We start from the raw sequence: 23,121 nt of genomic DNA on the forward strand, positions 1-23,121 counted from the left end.
TGAGACATATTTAAAGAGTCATAAAAAGTGGAGGTTTTTGAACAGTGGGAATACAAATCTAAAACAGGCAAGTATAACAAACACAGACAAAAAATTACTAGCAGTAAACAGTTACCAAGCAGACAGTTCAGATTAGTGGCTACGGCGTGTGGCTTGGCTTTAAAAGCGGAGGCGTCTGCTTCAGTCCTCTCCACTGCCTTGCTGTGTAATGTTGTTCAAGCCACCAAATCTAGCTGTGCTCCTAATGTCTGTGAACATTTGCAAAATATCCTGACCTTGTAAGTCGCTGTGGATAAAGGGGTCAGCAAAATGCCTAATAATAACAACTAATCAGAATTTTTCTTTATTAAAAAATTAAACAAATGCCTTTAAAGCATTGGAAAAAACTGAGAATTGAAGACCAGTTACACATCCATCTATTTTATGAACTCACTTTATGGATTTTAAGATCATGTGGGGGCCAAACCAATCATCAATCAATCTAACATGACCGTCTTTTGGAAGGAAGCTTAAGTATATGGAGAAACCCCCCACTGATACAAAGTCCACACAGAGGGTGGATGGACCCCTCCAGCTGTGAGGTAAGGGTGCCCAACGCTACAACACCGTGCTACCAGCCTCCACATTAGCAAATGTGAATACGACACCCAACACTCAATGTGTTTGCTCACCAAATACCAGTACTCGAAATTGTAATAATCAGATTTTAATGTGTGAAAAGCATTCAGAAAAATAGTCAAAAGCAATTTTTTTTTTTTTGCACTACTCTTTACATGTTTTTCCATGAGCACTGAGGGGGTACCAAAATGATACAAATTGAAATATAGACATCATCTTCTTAATATTTGTTTCATATTGCTTGTTTCAGAAAATTAACATCTAAAGGAAAATGTTTTACAGGTTGTTTTTATAATTATTTTGAGATACAAAACCATTTAAGATTTATAGTAAGTGCATGAGAAAAGAGATACAATAATAAAGTCAGAGAGAAAAGTGCCAGTTAATGACCCAAGTGCAGACATTTATAGGAGTGAGAGTTTCCTACTGAAGTTCCTTTATGGCTGCTGCTGGTAGAGCCCAGTGACTTGGAATAAGGGAGCAGGGAAAGCCGGGGTGCAAATACGGGGGGCTTCTGTATTCAGGAAATGGTGAACCACAACAGATCAGTTTATCTTCTCCTAATGCAGAGCCTTTCTATTTAGTCAGACTCAGTACTGTACACGTTTACAAATCTTTACAATAAAGAAAAGTGTCCAGATTCTTGGTTTAGATATTTTGAACATTAGATAAATTTCACATTGTGTATGTTCATGTATGCTATTAAAATTGCAAAACGATTCTTGAGTACCAAATTGGGTTCAAGCCCATAAGTGACCAGGTTTCCAACAGTATCACATTTACCCTTGAAAAGGGTAACAATAAAGTGAAACAATATGTGGGTTTCAGGAAATCATACATTTTTTAAAATATAATTGGTCCATACTGTACATCCTATGCTACGGATGGCAACTCTCTTGTGCATGTTGCATTGTGGCAAAAGTGCTGTGGATTTTTTGGTTTAATTGATTATAGTGGATGAGAGTGGCCAGAAGGAAAACGTAAAGTGTCAAAAAGCAGGTGTTCTCTTATTCTGTCTGTGAAGTGTCGTCACATTTGACTCGTTTCTTCAGATAGAAGCTTTTAAATTCACTTTTTCTTTGATCATTGCTAATTGTTTCTGTCCATATCATCTTCATCTTGTCTAGTTCAGCTTTCTCCTTTAGAAGAAACAGAATATTAAATTAGTTCAAATTTTCCACAATATAAAGAACACTAACCATATTGCACAGGTTAGACTACATTCCTATATGTTTTCCATAAAGTTCACATTTCAGGTTCAAGTCTATTTTGTGTCACATGTACTGGTGTGATGGAATTCCTGCTTACATGCCTCCTTCACACTGTTGACAACAGTACAATACCTGCTGTCTTTCTACTTTATACATGACACATTTTCCAGAATTCACTCATCTCTCTAAATTGTTCTCATTTTAACAAGCTATTGGCAGAATTCCATCAAATCAATTATAAGAAACATTCACTCCCAACAAAAAAGCCCACAAAACAGGCTGTCCAGTTTCTTGTCAAAACACTCGCTACTGTTTCTGAGCTGGAGAGAAAATGTATTGTGTGTGTCAGCATGATGGTGTAATGCTGCTGCTGCTGCTGCCTCACAGATTGGGAACCTTAAATTTGAATCCTGGGCTGGGTTGCTTCCTGTGAGGACTGTGCACATTCCCCTTATATTTGCATGAATTTTCAACTGGGTACTTCAGTTTCAAAGCCACATTCCAAATATTTGCCTGTTAAGTGAATGTCCCCATTATGGATGTGGTTGTGTAATTAAACCTTGCAAGGAACTGGAGCCACGTCCAAAGGTGATTTCAGCCCTGCACCCAGTGCTCCCAGCATAGCATACAGCCTCACAGACCTTAAATTAGATTAAGTGTGTTCCACTTAAACATACATTGTCTATATGTACAACTCTCTTACTGATCGCAGCACTCCTTCTGTATTTTTAAATCTTCCATATTATGTACTCAAAGTGTTAATAAAAGTTTAACTAATGCAGTCTTTGTGCATGTATGCATTTGTGTTTATATTGTCTTATGCACTTTTCTTTAGATATTGAACCATTTTTTTAATCTATCCATCCCTCCATCTATTACTTCATGTACTAAAACTGAGAATAATACTTAGTGATGGGGAGCCAAAATCTATCTTGGAACTTCTGAGTGAGAGCCAGTGAACAAACATGGATGGGACTGCAGTGTATTACAGGTCCCAGTGACCCATACACTCCAACTCACTCACGACAGTGCAGTCCCTATTCTGTGATGCGGTCAATGATGAGTGCATGCACACCTACATAATGCTAGGGCTTCACCTGAGCACCAGGTATGCAAGTTTAAGACAAGTTCAAAATGTTTTATCAAGATCTTTTACTTTCAAAGTAATTTGTCCTGAGAATTTAAATTTGGAGAGGGTCTCAGACTTCCTGTTCTTGGGAGTCACCATTAGGGAGGACTTGACCTGGGGAACACACACTGCTGAAGTAGTGAAGAAGGGCCAAAAGAGACTCTACTTCCTGAGGGTGCTTAGGAAGAACAACATCCCTGAGAAACTGCTGGTGTCCTTTTACCGTTGCACAGTAGAGAGCATCCTGGCCTACTGTCTCTGTGCGCGGTTCTCCAGCTGCACAGTAGCACAGAGGACAGAGCTCCACAGGGTCATTAAGGTCACTCAGTGGATAGTCGGCTGTCCTCTCCCCTCACCAGAAGAACTACATAGTTCCTGTTGTCTCAGGAACATCAAGAAAATTCTTCATGACCCATCACACCCAGGACATGCATTACAGATCCATAAAGACTAAGACAAATAGACTGAGAAACAGTTTCTATCCTTCAGCCATCACCATGCTGAATGCTGCTAAGTGGTCAATGTGACCGAGTGCACCTTCATGTTTACAATACTAATTACTAAGTTAACATTGGATAAGGGACAAGTGCAATATGGCAAACAGCATGTATGAGTGGAAAATATTGTTCTGCTGTTATGGACTATTTTGGTACTTATTTTATTCCCTTTTTATTTTAGTTTTAACTTGAATAATTGTGTTTTTGTTTTGTTTTTATTTTATTTTTTGCACTGGAAAATTGCACCTAAAAATTTCGTTGTACAATGTCTCATTGCTACAATGACAATAAATATTTTGATTGATTGATTGATAAATTTTTAATTTTTTTTTACCCTTTTCTTTGATTTTATGTTTGTTACATGTCTCTTCAGAAATTGGTGGATCTACTATTAAAATTAATGAAGCTTAAGCTTCAGGGCTTCAAATCTCAGAGGGAACTTTAGTCCACATTGCTTAAATATGTTGAGTCTCTACTATATCAGAAGGGGGTTTTAATAAATAAAATACAGTATAATTCATCATTCAATAATAGTTAAAAATGGAAGGATTGTTTAAGTATGAAAAAAATAAATATATAAAATTTATGGTAAAGTTGAAGAAGATGGTGGTTACCCAGACCTTTTTGCTGCTGGGTGCAAAGGGTCCCAAAAATATATGTCCACCAATGGCTTCACATATTGATGACATCTTTTGGAAACTTCTAATGTTTAACTCATAATTGTCATGACTAACTTTTTAGTTTGCAAAGAAAGCATAAATGTTTTATGTTAAATAGCATTCTTCAAAACTGTATACAGCCTTAACAGTTTTCAGAAAATGCAGAACACTTCCACCAAAATTTGGTAGAGGCCAATCTGTGACACAAATGGAGTTTAGTCCACCACAGGTCTCTCTCACACACACCCACTCCCATGTGGCCAGTCTAGAATATGCAATCAGCTTGACATGTATGTTATGTAACCAGGTTTTTTGGTAGAAAACCCAAGTAGACTGAGAAAGATCATAAAAAAGCAACAGACAACAGCCAGGTGAGGGATGCTGGACCTGTGAGGCAGCAGTGCTATCAACTTCTGTACCCAGTTCCTCAAATTCATATTTTGTATTTCTGTAAGATCTGCTAAAACCAGATAGATTAAATGCGCTACCTGTGCATAATGGTGTATGTTTAACTCGAGGCAGTTGGTTGAAGCTACCAAGGCCAAATAAATGCAGAAAAATAATTTATGGAAAGAGTTTAAGGAAATGGATTTAATGTAATAAAATAAAAATGTTGGAAAATCCAGAAAGAAAAACAGCAAAACGTGAAATGTATACATCTTGAAAATGAACAATGATTGTTAACATATTTTTACTGTATATTTTATGACCATACAATTAAATGAATAGGACAATAATATTTTAAAATATAAAAAGTCCAAGGAAATGTGTGGCAAGAAGCAAAGGAATAATTGGAAAATTCAAAAGATTTACAAAAGATGGTGCTGTTGAGCTTGCTGGAACATCAAGTGCCCTGCTGGTAAATTGAGAAAGGAAAGAAACAGACATTATTTGTTCTGAGAGCCTCAAAATATGTATAAACCCTTGGCAGTCAAATCAGCACTATTAAGAGAATCAAAATAATGTAAAAAAATAAAAAAACACTGAAACAAGATTCTAGGTTAGAATAAACATATTATGAGAAACATGGGGGAATGGCTATTGCTCACAGAAAAAGAATATCTCATAATATGTGTAATCAACTATAAAGTGAAAATATCAGCAATATTACACTCATAAACATACATGTTAATTAAGGCTATATAATATGTATGCTATAATGTTTTAAAAGGAGTTAATGTTAAATATAAAAATGGCAAGAATAAAGCAAACCATGTTAATGGAGGGCTGGAGCAGTACAAGAAATGAGAGAAATACTGAAAAAAGGAGAAAACATATAAAACATAAATAAAGACACAGTGGTCCAAAATGAAAAAGTGATAAAAAAATTGGAAAATCAAAGCAAGGCACTTTGATGTCAAGAATGAATTTGGGTCATTGCTAAAGATGTATTAAGGCAATACAATAAGTAAATATAAAGAAGTTGGCTGGACAACAATAAGAAAGTTATAGTGAGACAATGGGATGGACACAAACCATAAAATCTAGAATTATATTTGAAGGGGAGAAACTGGAATACACTGAGCCAACAATAAACTTAGCAAGCTTGCCTTCTGGAATAAAGCCAGAATATGTGGAGAAAAACTTATGCTATCATGTGAAAAAATATGCAGACTACACACAGATACCTGAAAAAACATTTAGAGGACAGTAGCAGAAATGACTAACATACAATGGAGTAATAGTGACCGAAAATCAGTGAATTTGAATTTGAGTCTAGACTGGCTATTGTGCTAGAGCAATAGGTAAAGGTAAAGGGAGTGAATTTAATTAAACTTGAAGAAATCAAACTAAATAATCAGATTATAAGGAGTAAAGTCAGGGGAAATCTACAAAAGAAGAAAACTATATATAAGAATTCCCTCTCCTTTGTCTAGTTTAAATTTTATTGGGTATTTTTCAAATAAATTGAAAATTGTTGTTAAATTGTTGTCTGTTTTCTCAGGGACAGCAACTTGTATTGAATAAGGCCATAGTTACCTGTGAGGTCTTTTAAAGACCCTCACTCATTGCAGTGGGTGGCTCTGGTATTAGTTTGCTTAGCAGACTGGTTGGATTACTAGTTTTGATTATTATTTCAGGTGGAAGCCAAATCTGTTGCATTCCATTCAGTAAATGCAAATACTAGCGTTTTTCTTGAATTCTTTTTTTTTGTTAAAACCTGTTTGTTTTTTCTTTTACTATTAATTAGTTTTTGGTTTAAGCTAATTTTTGATTGTTTTCTTTGTTCTAATTGATGTCATTTTTAATCGACACTGTTCTATTTTAAAAATTAACTGAACTATTAATCAACCAATGTTGCATTTACTGTAGATACTCAATTAGTGTTTCCTTTATGCATTTGGGACAGTTTAAGGTTTTGGCATTTCTATCTATCTATCTATCTATCTATCTATCTATCTATCTATCTATCTATCTATCTATCTATCTATCTATCTATCTATCTATCACATTCCATTCAATGCATTTCATTTTTATTAGAAGACACCTGCTTAGACCAGGAACACACTCAAGAGCTACCATAAAGGCTGACAGATTTGCACATAGGTTTAAGAGACCAAAGATGTGATCCACATTGATCAAACTGGTTATGCCAACAACAGTATTTCCATGTTTAAAATGGGTTTAGATAACCTTTATTTAACTAACAAGTTTAAAGATTTATCTAAAATATGAGACTCAGTAGTTGAGTACTGGAGTTGTTTGGAATCTTATTGTAGGTGTTGTTGTTTTGTTAGATTTATTGACTTTTCTGATTATTCTGCTCTGTTCTTGGATTCAGTTCTTCTACATTTTGGGATTTGTATGCTTGGGTTTGCCTTTCGGGTAACTCTCTCTTTTTTTTGCATCATTCTTAATTTTTCTATGTTGATAAACAAATCTATTCATAAAGAATTTGTGTTGCCCCTCTGTCCACAAGCCAAGTGTATATGGTCATCCCCTCTCTTGTAGGGCCTGCTAGGGTGAAGCTTGAATTTTGCAGTTGTGGTAAGCTGGATATGACTTAATTTTTTCCGGGTTGCCCTGTGAAGGTTCTGACCTGCCTTTTGTGAAGCATTTTGGAGCATCACATCCATTTTTTCCATGTCTGATACTATAGTTCCCAACATTGTGTATTTACTGTAAGTTATGTTTACGTTTACATTATATTTAATATAAAGGCATTTACAGCAAGTAGCAGGGCTGGAGATGATTAACTTGCATAAAGAACAGTTTATGGATCTCCACAATTGAAACCACTAAAAACAAAATCTTAATTTAAAGTGTAGCACAAGTAAGAGATTTATGTGATCAATTGTAGTCATTCTGGCACTTTCTTACTGCTCTAACTTTTTCCTCCAGTTCAGTTTGCTCCTCTAGAAGTTCTTCAATGTCTTTCTCTTTTATTTTTATCCTTGCTGCAATTAGCTGAAAAAAACAGAAATTAAAATATGAGTATATACACCAGTCAAATATTCTGCGGAGATGAGTTTGTACTATGAGTTATCAGTATAAAGACAAATGTAAAGATGAGCTTTATTATTTAAGTGATATTTTAATACCAACCAATAAGTAACTCTTCTCCTTTTGATGTATAGTTATCTGAGTTTGCAATGCCTGGTTCTCTTTCTGGACATTCTGCAGAATTTTCTGGGTGCGCGTGATCACACCACACAGCTCCTTTCTCTTCTTATCTTCCTTTTCAGCTTTTTCTAGCAGGCTTTTTTTTTCTGCCTGTGAACCAAAAAATAAATAGGGCAGATTTAACACAAGGCTTATCTACATTTATAAGAGAACAATAAAAAGTATTGTGATTTTACTGTGAAGGTTGTAATATAAATCAAATATTGGTTGATTAATACAAAGTTATATGGTTGGCTAACACCTTTATCCACAGTGACTTGCATTATTTTTTTTTTACAGGCAAGTTAAATGATATGCTCAGGGTCACACAGTCAGACAGAGGTGTCATTAAAAATAGCAACCTTGAGCGCAGTGCCTTAACCAAATAAATATATGCCATGTGACTGTGACAAGTAGTAAAACAGGTTCATAAAAATGATAGATTGACTTGATTGTATCTTAAAATCAACCTTTTTTGCTTTAGGGAGGTATAGTAATACTTCAGATTGCTGTACACCGCAAGACTCTGGGCATTTTCTGTGATTTCCTGTTGGGTTGACTGGCATGCCTGAATTTTCTCAGTGTTAATGTGTGTGCCTATACAACAGATGATATCTCATCTACTGTGGTTTGGAATGGTGTGTTGCTAGACTAACCTTAAACGTGGACAGGCCTGTATTAACATGGACTGATAAATGTTGCTTCATTACGATTTTGTGTAATGAAATATAATGCAGACTATTTAGATCTTATTAGGATTTACCAGCTATCTACAAAATTTGACAAGAGTAACAGAGTAAATTTACAGCTGCTCTAGTGGTGACATTTCTGTGTGCCTCTGTCTTTGTCTAAGTACTTTACATTTGTTGTGATTCATTTTTAATCATAAGATCATGTTCTGAACAGGTATGAAGTAGGATATTTAACACTGAATGTGTTATGAGGTCACCATGTTCTAATTATTATTTTGAGCATTTTTTTCACTTCAATTGTCCTTTCCCAGACGCCCCTTACAGTGGATTCAAAATGTATTCAGGTCCTTTCACTTTCTGCAAGCATTATTGTGTTGTAGGTTTATTTTTAAATGGGTAATTTTGCCATTTTTCTCATCAATCGATACTCAAAACCCCATAATGACAAAGTGAATACGTGTTTTCAGTAAGGATTACAAATTCATTAAAAACCAAAAACTGAAATCTCTCATTCAAATAAGTATTCAGATTTAATGCAATACCTTGAATCCTTTTTGGCAGAAATTACAGCTTCAAGTCATCTTGGGTAAATCTCTACAAGCTTTGTACAAATGGATTTAAGGAGTTTATGCCATTCTTTCTGGCAGATCCACTGAAGTTCTATTAGATTGGAAGGGAAGTGTTGATAAAACTAACTGCCATCTTCAGAACTCTTCAGAAATCGTCTATGGGGTTTAATTTTGGGTTTGGCTGAGCCACTCAAGAACAATTACATATTTGACACAAAGCCACTCCAGTGTCCTCTTAAATGTTTTTTTTTTGGCTCACTGTCGTGCTGAAAGGTGAAATGTTGCCCCATTTCGAGATTTTCAAGGACCACTCTGTATTTGCTGTGTTCATCATTTCCTCAATTCTGACCTGTCTCCCTGTCCACGCCAGTGAGAAGCACCCAGTAGCATGAAGCTGCCACCACCATACTTCACTGAAGGGAGGGTATTAAGCAGGTGATGCACAGTGCCTGGTCTTCACCATACACAATGCTTGGAGTTTTGCCTGAATAGTTAAATTTTTGTCTTAACAGACCAAAGATACTTTTCTCTCATGTTTGTAAGAGTCCTTTAAATTTAATTTGACAAACTCCAAGCGGACTGTAATATGTACATGATTGATGGAGTGCTGCTAAGATGGTTGTCTTTCCAACAGGTTTTCCCATTTCAGCAGAAGACTTCTGAAGCTCTGTCAGAGAGATGATTGGGTTCTTGGTAACCTCCCTGACCAAGGTTCTTCATCATTGCTTTGGCTGGACAGCCAACTCTATGAAGAGATTCTATTCCAGATTTCTTCCATTACACTGTTACTGATGCCATTGTACTGATGAGAACACTCAAAGCCTTAGAAATGGTTTTATACCCTTGCCCTGATCTATACCTCACCACAATTTTAGTGTGGAGATCTTTAGAGAGTTCCTGGAACTTCATTACTTGTTTTTGCCCTGACATACAGTGTGAATTGTGAGACCCTACATACACAGTTGTGTGCCTTCCTAAATTATGTCCAGTCAATACAGTTTACCTCAGGTGAACCCCAGTCAAGTTCTGGACACACTTCAAGAAGAATTAAAGCAAATAGGATTCACTTCACCAAAATTTGAAGGGCCTGAATACTTACATGAATGAGAGATTTCAGTTCTTGATTTTTAAATAATGTGCAAACTTAAAAATGTTTTGACATTGTTCATGTTGATATATAAAGTGAAACATGTTTTTCTTTTTGGGTTATTGAGAATAGATGGGCAAAAATGGTAAATTTATCCACTTAAAATAAAATTGACAACACAATAAAGTGTACAGAAAGTGAAAGGATCTGAAAACTTTCTCAATCAGTGTATAATTAACCATAGAGAATTCATTATCAGATTCTAGAACTTGCCAGGCACTGTATTGCTTCTAGACCTTTCCACTGTCTACAGGATGACTATTATCAAAGCAACAAGCTCACTCAAACAATGTAGACAACCCCTGCATTCCTCTTCCTACTTTAATCCTGGCAATTGTTAAGTCTTTATGAAACAAAGTGAATGAATTCAGCGGGAATACAGAGAAGCTTGATTAATGGCTTTTACATAAAAGCAGCTCTTTGAGACCATCAGAGACATGAAGCTTTTGACTGATGTCTTTGAACAGAAGACTAGAATGGTTCGAGACTACAGAGCCACAGGTGGAGGTCAGGGCAGTGGATTCCTTTTGTGCATAAATGAATCATGGTGTAAATTAATAACTGTTTGAAAATTGCTATAATCTGTAGCTGTTGAGCTGCTCTCTGTTACTCATAGACTGTCCTACTTTTCTTGTGACATTAGCCAAATGTTTGTTACTGTTGTATACATGTATCCTTAGGCAAAGCTTACTATTACAACAGAGATTTTAATGCAGTATAGGCTTTGCAGTTACTCTCACTGAATGTCCTACATTTTTTGTTGGGAGTATTTTATCACTACAGCATGAAAACATCTCTCACAAGTTGCTGTCAATATATAACCTGTCCAGCAACCAGTAATAAACTCTTGATCTTTGCTGTTGGACAATTAAGGAAGCATATATGTCAACAGTCAGAAACCCACAAGGCTCTTCTGATCACATTTAAAGAGCCTTCTTCCTATTTACAAAACAACCTTGAAAAGAGAAAGTACACGAAAAGACAATTAATCCTTGTAAACTTATTTAGAACCAACGAGGATGTTTCTTTGTATAGTCTGACATCTGTCTAAGTATACAAGCACTGAATAAGATTTAATTTCTGGTGTTATCAGCAGCTATATTACTTTTTGTGAAGGCATGCTTATCCCAAATAAAAATACGAAAGTCTATCCTAACAATAAACTTTGTGTCAACAAATTCATAATGTCATTATTATATAAAGAAACAAGTCGTCACTAAGGAGCAGATACTGCACAGACGGATTTAAATATTATTTATTTGGCTGATGTCTTTATCCAAGGTGACTTACAGTATTCATGATGCAATTGGTTACACTTCTTTTGGTTTGCCAATTCGAGCGCAGGCAGGTCAAGTGACTTGCTTAGGGTCACACAGTGTCATTAGCAGGATTTGAACCCTCAAACTTACAGGGTATCAAGTCCAAAGCCTTAACCACTACACCACATGGCTCTGTATTAAAAGGCTAAACTTAATCATAATGATAAAATTGAACAGGAAATTGTCTACACAAAATGTAAGCTCTGTGTGGTTATGCACTAAAATCCTAGCTGGCCAGAGTCAGTCAAAACTTATAATCATTTAAGGATTTCTGGTTTTATCTCCAAAACTAATTTAGTTAATGGTTTTAATGAATGCTACTTAAAAATGAAAAAGTTTGCGTTTACTGAGCAACTGCAATTAACATTTCAAAGTCCTGGTCCAGACTGTCGTAGTGGAAGGCTCTTGAAATCCTGTGTAGAGTAGCTTGGCCCTATTTTTAATTTTATTTTTAGGTTGTCATTAGAACAGCAGAAGGTTTCAATGCTATGGAAACAGGCCACAGTAATTACAGTAGAGCAGATTAAACCCAAATCCCCACAATTTTAAATTAGTACAGGACAGTTGCTCTGACATCACTGGTTATGAAATAATTTGAAAAACTTCTAAACAGGAAGGTTGTCCTACCTGTCTAATAGAGATATAGAGGACGCTATTGTCACTTTGCTTCATCTGTTGTATAACTATTTGGAGGGCATCAAGCCCTGCATTGTTGCAGAAAGGTGTTAGGAGAAACAATATTTGCTTACAAGAAGCAATCCTCCTGTTAAAAGTAAAAAATGTCTGTGCACTATCATAGATTCAAAACTAACTTTAATGAAAATACTGAAGCCATCTCCAAAGAAAGACAATAGCACCTCTACTGTCAAAGGAAATGGAGTCTTTTCAGCATTAATCCTACTTTTATGTAAATCTTTAATAAATCTTGTAGTGAGTCTGTCTTTACTTATGTTCTGCTGCCCTAGTTTACAAATCTTAAAGTCAGAAACAAAAACAGGATAAATCAAACTCTAAAATGGACAATTAAAATCAGCTAATAGTCAAGTCTGACAGAACTGTTTAATATTAAATTATTATGGAAATCAGAGAGTCTCAGACAGGGCTTACCCTCTGCATTCTCAGTTCTAGTTGTTGAAATCAGGCCACAGGTTCAAGGCTCCAAAAACAAAAACCAACCTGTTCAAATACACCTTTATCCCAACTGCTGTTAATATTCTTAATAAATTCAACTTTAAGAAACATCCACAAGCTTAATTAAATCATGGGATAAGCAGTTATCAGTTACATCATTCATTAGTCAATTCTTGATGCTGTTTTAATTTTTACATGTAATATGTAGGATCAGCACGGTGGCGCAGTGGTAGCGCTGCTACCTTGCAGTAAGGACACCTGGGTTCACTTGGTATTGGAGATGAACATATAATACAATGGTCAAACATCTACAGCCAGAGATGTATTTACAGATACTAGACTGGCTTTTAATATGATGAGAACTATTATATTAAAGCTATCCAGACTGGTTGTTAATGGAAGTTTTATTTTAAAAATTGATGGTTTCCCTAAACAAATCGTTGCACCATGTTAACTTGATTTAAATACAGAAACTACCGCGGAATGCGTCCTTTCACTAATTTTATTATTTAGTTTAAACCAATGATACATAACTTAAACAAAATGTAATATATTAATAGGGTTGGCATAGTGCTGAGTGCTGCTCTCTCACAGTTGCACAGACATGGATTGAAGACTGGGTCACAGGCTCTACATGGTTTAGATGTCCTCAGTGTGTTTTACGGGGTACACTGGTTTCCAAAGACATGTGTATTTGGGTCTCTGGCAAAGAATCACTCAGACCCCTTGTCCACTTCATTTCATGGCCTCACATGGAGAGACTGGCCGTGAACCCAGAAGCAAATAGTCATCAGTTGATCTAAAGTGAAGCACCCACTGCACAAACTCTGACAGAGGAGTTACTTTAATTTCAGGGGCTTAATTGGTCTGGTATGACTAATCGTTGAAGGTGTGTGTTTGTCTGTCCATCTGTCTGTCTGTCTGTCAATGTGCCTTATGACATACTGGCATCCCAATGTTAGCTCCTGCCTTGTGACTGGTGCAACAAAGGTAGGTTCAGCTAGGCCAGAAAATGGAGATGAATTCATAGAAGTATTTTGATTATGTGAATTGTTTGATGCATTGCTAGGAAAAAAAAAACTCTTTGAGTTGTTATTAGTGATTTTGTGTTGTGGTCAGGAAAGTACTTAAGTTCTTAAGTCTGCCAAAATGAGAGAGTTAATTATGTGTAGCAGCAGGGTTCTGTTCAAACAGTTGTAAATAATGACCCACCTGTAGTGAAGAAATTCAACGCTCTGGGCAGCTTCCAGGATTACACATTAAAACTCTTGAAAAAAAAATTAAAGCATTTCCCATAAGGCTATACTATACTTGCACATCATGTGGACAAAGAGACTTTTTAAAGCAAGCAAAATATATTTTATAAACTGCTTACAAAGACAGAATTGCATTAACATGATACTTACTATGGAAAGACTACAGCCAAGATGTGACTAAAAGTGTACCACCAGGAAAGCTGATAGAAAATCTTATTGATGGAGCAGAGCAATGATGCATAGAAGTCATTAGACAGAGGTTATATAACATGTTTAATGAATCTGAGGATCTGATGAACAAAAATGCCAAGGACAACAAAAAATGCTTTTTTTTTTGGCCTAAAATATTATTGACCTCTTCACAAATAAAACTTCCCCTCCCCGTCCAAAATGTGTCATTTTCCAGAAAGGTCTACAGCTCTAACCCTAGCTGAACTGTATTTGATTAATTATTTATGGTGTTGTTTTGTCATTCTCTGATGGACTGGTGCCCTGACAGAGATGGTCCCTGTTGTTGGGATAGGGCCTAGGGGCCTCATGTATAAACGGTGCGTATGCACAAAAATTTTGTGTAAGAACGTTTCCATGTTCAAATCGAGATGTACAGTATAAAACCTAAACTTGCCGTAAAGCCATGCACATTTCCACGGTAGCTCATACTCTGTCGTACGCAAGTTCTCCGCTCGGTTTTGCAGAATGGCGGCACCCAGCATCAAAGCAGTGCTACTTATTCCTGTGTGGTTTATCTTTCTTTTTCAGATCCACATCCCTGACACGGCTTTATAAATACACTGAAATTAATTGCATACTGTATTCCTTATTAGTTTAATGTATCTGATTGTAATTAACCTGTAACAATATAATGGTCCACAGAATGGTCAAACTATTCCAAATACCATAACTGCTTTAGCATTGTTACTCTCACTGCACCTTCTTCTTCTTCTTTCAGCTGCTCGAGTTAGAGGTTGCCACATCAGGTCATCTTTTTCCATATTACTTTCACTGCACCACTCGGAGTATTTATATCATTGTGCAGCAGCTGATTGGAAAGAGAATTATCGGTATACAGCATCAAGCACACGCTGTCTCAACCATTCACTATTTGAACTGCTCTCATCCAGCAAACATTTCAGAGTCTTTCCTGTTCAGACCTCGCGGTTCACAGTTTCATCCTAAGAACTCTAAACGCACTCAGTCAGTCCATCAAGTGCTTCTTGTAGAACTGTCTGTACTTATAAGTACAATCACCTCACTGTAAACTTGCGATACAGTTATAATATTTCACAACCTGAGCCACTTTATAAAGCGCGTATTTACATATGATGACAATATCATTTTTAAGATGAAATGCAGCAAAATGTTTATTACACTATACAGATAAAACTAACTACATGGTGCCGCATCACTAGCCAGGAGCTGGAACTTCGTTCACAGATTGTTCCTGCCTCGTGCTGTATTCTTGCTGAATAATTAAACATTACGAAGATATTTCAATGTTCCTTAAAAGTTTTGAAGAATTGGCGTTCTAAGCTAACAGATGGCTTTACATCTATTATAGAGCTGATTGTGTGGCAATTGGGTATTTGGAGAACGAAAAGTAAGGACAGGAAAAGGGGGTTAGTACGTTTGAAAGAGACAGTACTTCTGTAATAAAGTATTTCATCAAAGGTCGTGCATAGCGCAGCAAACATCTTGCGTGAGACATGAACAATCACTGTGCAACTGTGCTCCCATGTTTAATAACATGCTTTAACTCCTATCATCATGAAAATTATATCACGTATACTTCTCAGTATTTTAATTATTCAGAGAGCTGTAATATTACGAATATAGCACGTAGTGATTCACACACATAGAGCACATAGAAGATCAAATAAAAAAAAGCATTTAACGTGCTACTTCATTTATAATGTGATTTGAGAAACTAGTAAATTAAACGATTTTAAGATGAAGTTTATAATGTTCTACTTTAATGACAAAATAAACTACGTGCTTAAAATGGAAATTTCGAGATTAAAGTTGACATTGACATTGCTTTTTCCCCACTGTGTGCCTTTTTTTCTGTACCCTAATAAGCTTTCATATGACACTCAGACGGTGGGTACGACTCACCTTTTCACGACGACTTTGATATGTGACTTCTTTTTTATTTCGGGCACTGTGCAACTTTGTGAACTTGAGCTTTCAAGTTTTTCCGTCACGCTATGTCACTTGATCAACTTCCTTTTGTTGTTTATACCACTGTTTAAACCAACAAATAGTAAGTTTTTCCTTGCCTCCACTTGGTATTCGCTGAAATTCTTCTATTTTCCCTCATACTTTTTCCATTGTCTTTTCACAGAAGGCTGATCTTAAGGGCTATTTATATTGATTTGCATATTCAAAGAGGCGTAATTCTGGGAGGAGTTGGGGTGGGACCGCAGGCGTGTGCACATGCATTACTTTTCATGCTGACCGGGATTTATGTAGCGGAATAACGTGGAAGTTGGTGAACGCACAGATTTATGCATCTAAATTTTATTGTGCGTAAGCACATTTCCACTTTTGTGCTTACGTCATGTTATAGTGCGAATTCTACACACAGCGTTATGCATGAGGCCCCAGCTCACCATGTCCCTAAATCTGATTATGTTGGTTGAAAATATTATGTTGTGTATTGCATTGTGGGAATCAAAGCAACTTTCATACAACAGAACAATAAAGTTTTCAAAAGTTTGTCTACTATCTAATTTTATCTTATCCATTCTTAATCAATCTTTGTCATTTACTTAGACCATTAAGTTTTCTTTTTCACCTCTTGTGAAGAATGACTGTTCTTACCTGCAGAGCAACAATGAGTGCCTCATTTTCTTCAATGATTCTCTTGTTCTCCTTTTTACCTTCAGTCAGTTTGGTTTTTTTAACTTCCTTCGTGTCATATAGTTGTTTTTTTCCAATTTCAATGGCTTTATGGAGCTCTGTTTTCTGCTGCAGCTCCAGACTGTGCTTTAATTCTTTCATTTCCTTTTCTTTCTCCTCCTCAGTTTCTACATGGAAGGCAGAATGAAAATGAATTCACAACACAAGATTGAGCAACGCAAGCTTTACAAGAAAATCTGGGTGGCAGACTTCTCGCTGTTCTCTGCTGTTTTTAAACAGTTCACACCCAGCCTAGTCTTCTGAAATAAATGTACAGGGTGGTCCAGATCTAATTATGCAATTATGAACACATCGCACCTGCTGTTTGACTGACAGCCATCTCTCCACCATTTTGGAATCTATCGGCAACAAAAATAATTTTTTGTGAATTTTCTATGTAATAAACTTAATAATTTATAGCATAATGAAAATTGCATAATTAGATCTGGACCACCCTATACTATTGCTATTGAATGTATTTTTCACATGCAAACTGTTCTGCTATTTGCACACTTCTATTACACATTATGGATGTGGGGTTTACTGTTCTTCCCATGTAAGTGTGCGTTTTTCCCCAAGTACTCCAGTTCTCTTCTCAGAAGCATGCAGGACTATTTGGTAATTGTAAATTCGCATTGTATATGTGTATAAGAATTTCCTGCAGTGGACTGGTATCTCTGACCTTGCACCTGATGCTTGTGATGGCTACTATGTCCCTGAATTGGATTAACATTGTTTAAAAATGAGACATCATGTTATTAACTTATATATTATAATGAGAAAACCTTATGATGATGCTAGCTATTAATAGAACTTTATGAAATAAAGATTGTGGAAGGTGTTGGCACTATGGAGGCACAGGAGAGCGGGTAGTGGTAAGTCCCACCTAGGAAGAGAGAGAGACAGATGGCTGGAGTACAGCAGAGCCAAAAGAAAACAACAGATTGCTCCCAATTAGGAACAGTGTTGCATCGCTGCTAAAATAAGAAAACAGGTTGCCTGGATGCTGCGTTACAGGCACAACACCTTAGAATATGATCAAGGCTCACTGATGCAATTGGGCAGGTGGCATTTTAACTTGGTGGTGGACCCCTTCCCTTGCTGACCCTTATAGAGTCCCTAGCCCAGGAGTGAACCCAAGAAGGGTTTGTGGCCCTCCTTCCTACCAGTTTGGAGTTTTGGCAGATAGAAGTGGTTCAAAGTCTAAGTGTCATGTAGGCTTTTCTTTTTGTTGTGTGTTCATTTAGTACACTATGTTTTTTCTAGCAATGTATTATTTTTATAAAACCACTTCTTCAATGTTTGGGTGTTTCTGATATTTCTTCCAAGTAACATCTAGACACAATTTTCTTATTATCACTGATTTGTTCCTTATGGAATCTATCTATCTATCTATCTATCTATCTATCTATCTATCTATCTATCTATCTATCTATCTATCTATCTATCTATCTATCTATCTATCTATCTATCTATCTATCTATCTATCTATCTATCTAAACATTCTTAAATTAAGAAGAATGCTATGAATCTCACCTTTCAGTTCTTTTTCCATTTCATGATTCAGCCTAGATAGTTCATTTTTTTGTTTCTATGAAAAATTAAAACATAAAATGAGTAATGAATCCAAAGAATATTGCAGAACATTCAGTAAGAATAAGAATACTAATCCAGATAAAAGACAATGTCCAGAGTGCAATGCACATTTTGTTTAAGTCATAAAGCATTGGGTCAGATATACAGTATGAGATGAACCAAAAGTTGTGTAAAATAAATAAAAGAAGTAAAAGAAATGAGAGCAAGAATTCAAGAAATAAAGAATAAAACCACAGTTCGCAGTTATGTGCCAAGATATGCTTCCTCTTCTGTTTGTAAGAGAAGAAAAATGATTTGGATTTTACAGGTGAGGAGTGGCTCACCACATGCTTAAACGTAGATACATAAAGATGTCTCTCTATGTAGTTGGAGTTGGTGTGTCTAAAGTCTCCCAAAAATCCATACCCAGGGCAAGTGGCTTTGAAAATGTATGAATTTGACAAGCAATACTAGTAAGTGTGTATAAATACATTTAAGTACCAGTTTAAGGGCTTTCAGCTGCTCCTCCCATCCTTTCTGCTGTTCTTCAAACTCCTTTTTCAATGTGCGGATCACTGTGACAAGTTCACTAACTTGGGCATGGTGCTTCTTCCGTTCTGAATTCCTGCTAGCAGCTTGATAATTTTTCAGTGCAGTCAGCCTTGCCACTGCCTCATATTTTAAGTAAGCAATGAAATCTCTGCATTCCTAAGGAGGAGAGAGTTTGAACAATATAATCAATTGCATTAAACTGAAATCAACAAAACACTTTACACATACTGTAAATGCCATTATATTGATTTATTTATGTCTAATCACATTGCAATGGTTCAGATTCTAGTTTCATATTGCTGATGACTGTTTCACTTTTTATTTTTGCAACTTGCATAAACATAACATTCCCAAACCTGCTTAAACCTATTTAGTATCATAACGTTTATCTTGGTGGCACTGAGTACAAAGTGCCGTCCAGCCTAGAATGGGGCACCAGCCCATTGCAGGGCCCACTAATGCACTGATCCGCGGGGCCAGTATGGGGGTGCAATTCAATTAAATCTAACTGTCTTTAGGGATGTAGGATGAAGACCCATGCAAACAGGGGACAAGCATACCAGCTTCACATGGACAGCAAACTTGTGTGGGATCAGAATGTAGGAACTATGCACTGCACTACAGTTCCTAAAAGAGAGCTCAACTTATAAAAATGATAAATTTGTAAATTATAATGAAAAAATTAAAGAGCAACCTGTTACCTGTAGTTCACACTCCTTCTTTGTTCTAAGGGCATCCATTTCACAGTCTTTCTGGTATATTCGCATTTTCAGATAATGCTGCTGTCTCTCAATAGATTTCACTTTATAGGTAATTTCATCCAAGTGTTTCTGAATATTGATATTCTCATTTTTTTCCAAGGCAAACGCCTCTTCCAGCTGAAAAGGTAACATTAAGATTAATCATACTGCATTATAGCCCACCATAGATCATTTTGTTTTTAAATCACAAGAGATTAAAATTGCAGCAAACAAAATAACATAAGTAGGCAGACTGGTGTTCACAGGAGGCGTAGTCTACACTATTATTTATATTTCACAGCTTGGGAAGCGTTTTCCTCTTTGAGTGCGGACAAACATCACATCCACATAGTATACATGATCTAGCTTGGATGACTACTGTGAACATCTCAAGTCAAGTCATTTGCACTGGGCAGTACTGCACAAACTGCTGATTATATTATTGCAACACATTTAATCTTTCCAATTGTAAACAATGGAAAAACTGAGTGTGGACACATATTTAACAGAATAGCTGGAAGTGAACAAAGAAGCATATCTTAAAGATATATAAAATGGAACATAGGACTTGGCGAAACACTACTGACCAATCACAGACAGTGTCATTGTAGTCTATTAACTGGTCTTTTGGCCAATCATGAATGATGTCACCTGGGTTTCTTCTGAGCCAAGATCAAACAAAATTTTATTTGAAAAAGAACCTTCCTACATTGTCCATATCAGAAGTATAGATTTACAGCATTACTAGTAACATATATTTAATTGTCATAGCCTGAGTGTAGGTATTGGAATAAAACTAGATATATCACAACTTGCCCCCCAGTTTCTTAGCCACCATCCCACTGCCAGTTAAGGTCAGGCTGAACCTGTCTGTGCAAACAGACTACTTTTTTGTTTGCCTTTGTTGATGCTGTTTTGTGCACAAAAATAAGCCAAAGTTTAACCTGTTGTGAATTATTAACCCATTATAAGGTACTGTAAAAATATTAACATATTCCTTTTTACTGAAACATATATTTACTACAAATCAGTAGTACACAAATGATCTCCAATAAAGAGCTTAAGTGCAAGTTTGATGAGAATAGGTCTTTCTTCTGCACATTATTATCACTTTTCAATCTTCTTATGCACATACAGTAGCATAGAGCACATTCACTCGTTTCAGGTCAGTTTATGAACACATTTTCTGGATGTTGGAGGACTTGGTTACCCAGAGAAAATAAAGGTGGACAAGGTAATAAAATACAAACAGCATCGGTCAAACCACCTGAATAAAATGAGGAAGCATTTCCAAATACTTTTGCAGCTCATTAACTATAAGCAAGAATGTACAAGCATGTTGTAGTGGTGCATCTTTTATTTTTTTTCTATCAAACAGTCCAAGAATTTACCTGCTCCAAGGATGGTGGCTCAGGAGCAGGACCTTTCTTCTCTTTAGCATTTTCCTTTCCTCCTTTCTTTTTGCCTGACTAAATAAATATACAAATAAATAAATAAAACAAGCCAGGAATCTTTTGCGGCTAAAAAGGAAAATTAAGTTTTATGAGTGCTATGCAATTGACAAATTTTAAGAAAAAAACAGACATTAAGGGGGAAAAAGATTCTGTTAAAGCTCAAGATTCAAAATAATGAAAATGTACAACTATAAAACTAATATACACATACTATATAAACATTGTTTTTTTTTTTTCACTCTTGGTACAATGACTTTCTCCCACTTCCCAAAGACGTGCATGTTATGTTAATATGAGATTCCAAATTTGTGTTATGTGAGTGTGAATGTGTTTGTGTGAATGCGCTGACCCTGCAAGAAACTGTCGATCTCTGTATGGTTGGTTCCTGTTCTTATGGCTTATGCTGTTTGGGGAAGGCTTCAGCTCCCCAAAGCCCTAAACTGAATTAAACACAGGGCACAGTCACAGACACCGGCACATCTTTGGGATGGGTGTGGAAAACAAGAAAAACAGGAGTACATGGAGGAATATCCATGCAGGTGAGTGCAGAATGTGCAAGGTACAGTATGCACAGGCAGTGCAAATCTAACCTGAAGCTCTAAGACTGTGAGGCAGTGACACTAAAAGCTGTAGTTTAATGCATAAAATATCCTAATTTTTGGCATCCTTTACTTGTCGTGACGTAAGACATCATTCATGGAGTTTTTCTCTAACCTCTTTCTCTTGTCATGGCCCAGTGCTACTCTATCAGATTCATAAAACATAGAAAAAGTGAAATGTGAGTATTTTGACAGACATAGAATAATGTGTTAATACAACACAGACACAGACTAACCAGGTCACGTTTCCCAAGCACATTTCTGGGATTAGTGAGGCAGCAGAACTAAGCAATGTGCTTCTGTTTTTCATGTTTTACAAGCCACGTGTTTTCAGTATGCATATAAAAGTGTTCATAGGTATTGCTTACTTACATTATCCATATTATAGAACAAAGGATTATTATTACAAACTATTTGTATATAAGCATGATACAACAATGTCTTGCTACTTGTATTGTTGCTACTTGTTTCCACTTAATCCATGTTTATATTCATTTATGTGTGAAGAGGGCTGTAAACAATAATTTAAACAGTTGATGTTGCTCGTTTGTAAATGTTTATAAAAAAATGTTACTTAATAAAATGGTACAAACCATATAAAGGACAAATCTGAATCCCCCTTCAGCTCCTTCTTGGTTGAACAATCCATATTATGTATTCCCTAGCAGTGACCATGGGATCTGCTGATCTATGGTGTTATTCACTAGGAAGCAGGGCATTATGTACAAATATATCAACATTCTCAGACTAGCTTAATCCAATTTAGGGTCATCAACTGCTGAAATTTATCCTACAAACATCAAGCCAGAGGCAGGAACCAACTTTAAATGGATCTCAGTCTATCACAGAGCCCACTCTTGCATACACCCACACTCTACTTCACAGAAGGCCAATCTAGAATTTCCAATTACCATAAAAGACACAACAAAGTGGAGTGGGAAACAACCTCAGGATGTGGGATCCAGTAGTGCTGAGCATTGCACCACAATGATATCCCTAAACTAAAATGCTACACCAAAATAAAAACACAAATTTGATGCACAGACTCATTACATTTGATCCATTGTATTACTTTATAGTATTTGTGAGAACACAAATGTTTTAAAAATAGTATTTTTATTACAATACACATAAACTCATAAAACTCAATAATAAGAAAGAAAGGCCAAAACCCTTCCCAGAACATCTGGACACAAAGCATTAAGCAATGGAGCACTAGTCCATCTCAGGGTACAGGGTACAAGTAAGAAAAATTAATTTGAAGATACTGTGAATTTCCTGCAGCAAAATGTGAAATGATTTGCTCAAACATTTTAACAGATCAATATTTAAAAGTTTAAAAATTGAATCCAGCAATGAATCAGAGCCTAGACCATCAGTAGATACTGCAGCCCACATGAAGCACATTTTGAGTTCCATCAATTGATTCATAATGTAAGCAGTATTATGTTTACCATTTTGAATTATACTGT

General features: G+C 36.1%; 1 protein-coding gene and 1 long non-coding RNA gene across 3 annotated transcripts in view; one reads left to right on the forward strand and one right to left on the reverse strand.

The window, feature by feature from the left end:
- The window catches only part of LOC120525137, a 47,948-nt gene extending 30,008 nt beyond the window's left edge, over positions 1-17,940 (forward strand). For both annotated transcript variants that reach the window (XR_005632894.1, XR_005632895.1), the window contains exon 3: positions 16,855-17,940. This is a non-coding gene — a long non-coding RNA (uncharacterized LOC120525137). The remainder of the gene's footprint in view (positions 1-16,854) is intronic.
- LOC120525135 (dynein regulatory complex subunit 4-like) lies at positions 801-20,151 on the reverse strand. Its single transcript, XM_039747190.1, has 7 exons — positions 19,558-20,151; positions 18,806-19,012; positions 18,266-18,320; positions 16,652-16,857; positions 7,661-7,828; positions 7,436-7,522; positions 801-1,757 (listed from the first exon to the last, which is right to left on the reverse strand). Exons 1-7 carry the CDS (start codon positions 19,747-19,749, stop codon positions 1,626-1,628), a joined length of 1,047 nt encoding a protein of 348 aa, XP_039603124.1. The 5' UTR covers positions 19,750-20,151; the 3' UTR covers positions 801-1,625.
- Between the last annotated feature and the right edge of the window lie 2,970 nt (positions 20,152-23,121).

The sequence above is a fragment of the Polypterus senegalus genome, chromosome 3 (genome assembly GCF_016835505.1).
Source record: "Polypterus senegalus isolate Bchr_013 chromosome 3, ASM1683550v1, whole genome shotgun sequence".
In the NCBI taxonomy this organism is placed as follows: domain Eukaryota; kingdom Metazoa; phylum Chordata; class Cladistia; order Polypteriformes; family Polypteridae; genus Polypterus; species Polypterus senegalus.

What these genes read in the sequence shown, in the direction of transcription:
- LOC120525135 (XM_039747190.1), bottom strand. Translation starts at nt 19,749, where the DNA reads ATGTTACCTTTTCAGCTGGAAGAGGCGTTTGCCTTGGAAAAAAATGAG. An exon ending in AGAAGGAGTGTGAACTACAG is followed by an intron (nt 19,013 to 19,557) that starts GTAACAGGTTGC and finishes TCTCCTCCTTAG; the next exon opens with GAATGCAGAGATTTCATTGC. An exon ending in AGCTGAAAGCCCTTAAACTG is followed by an intron (nt 18,321 to 18,805) that starts GTACTTAAATGT and finishes AATTTTTCATAG; the next exon opens with AAACAAAAAAATGAACTATC.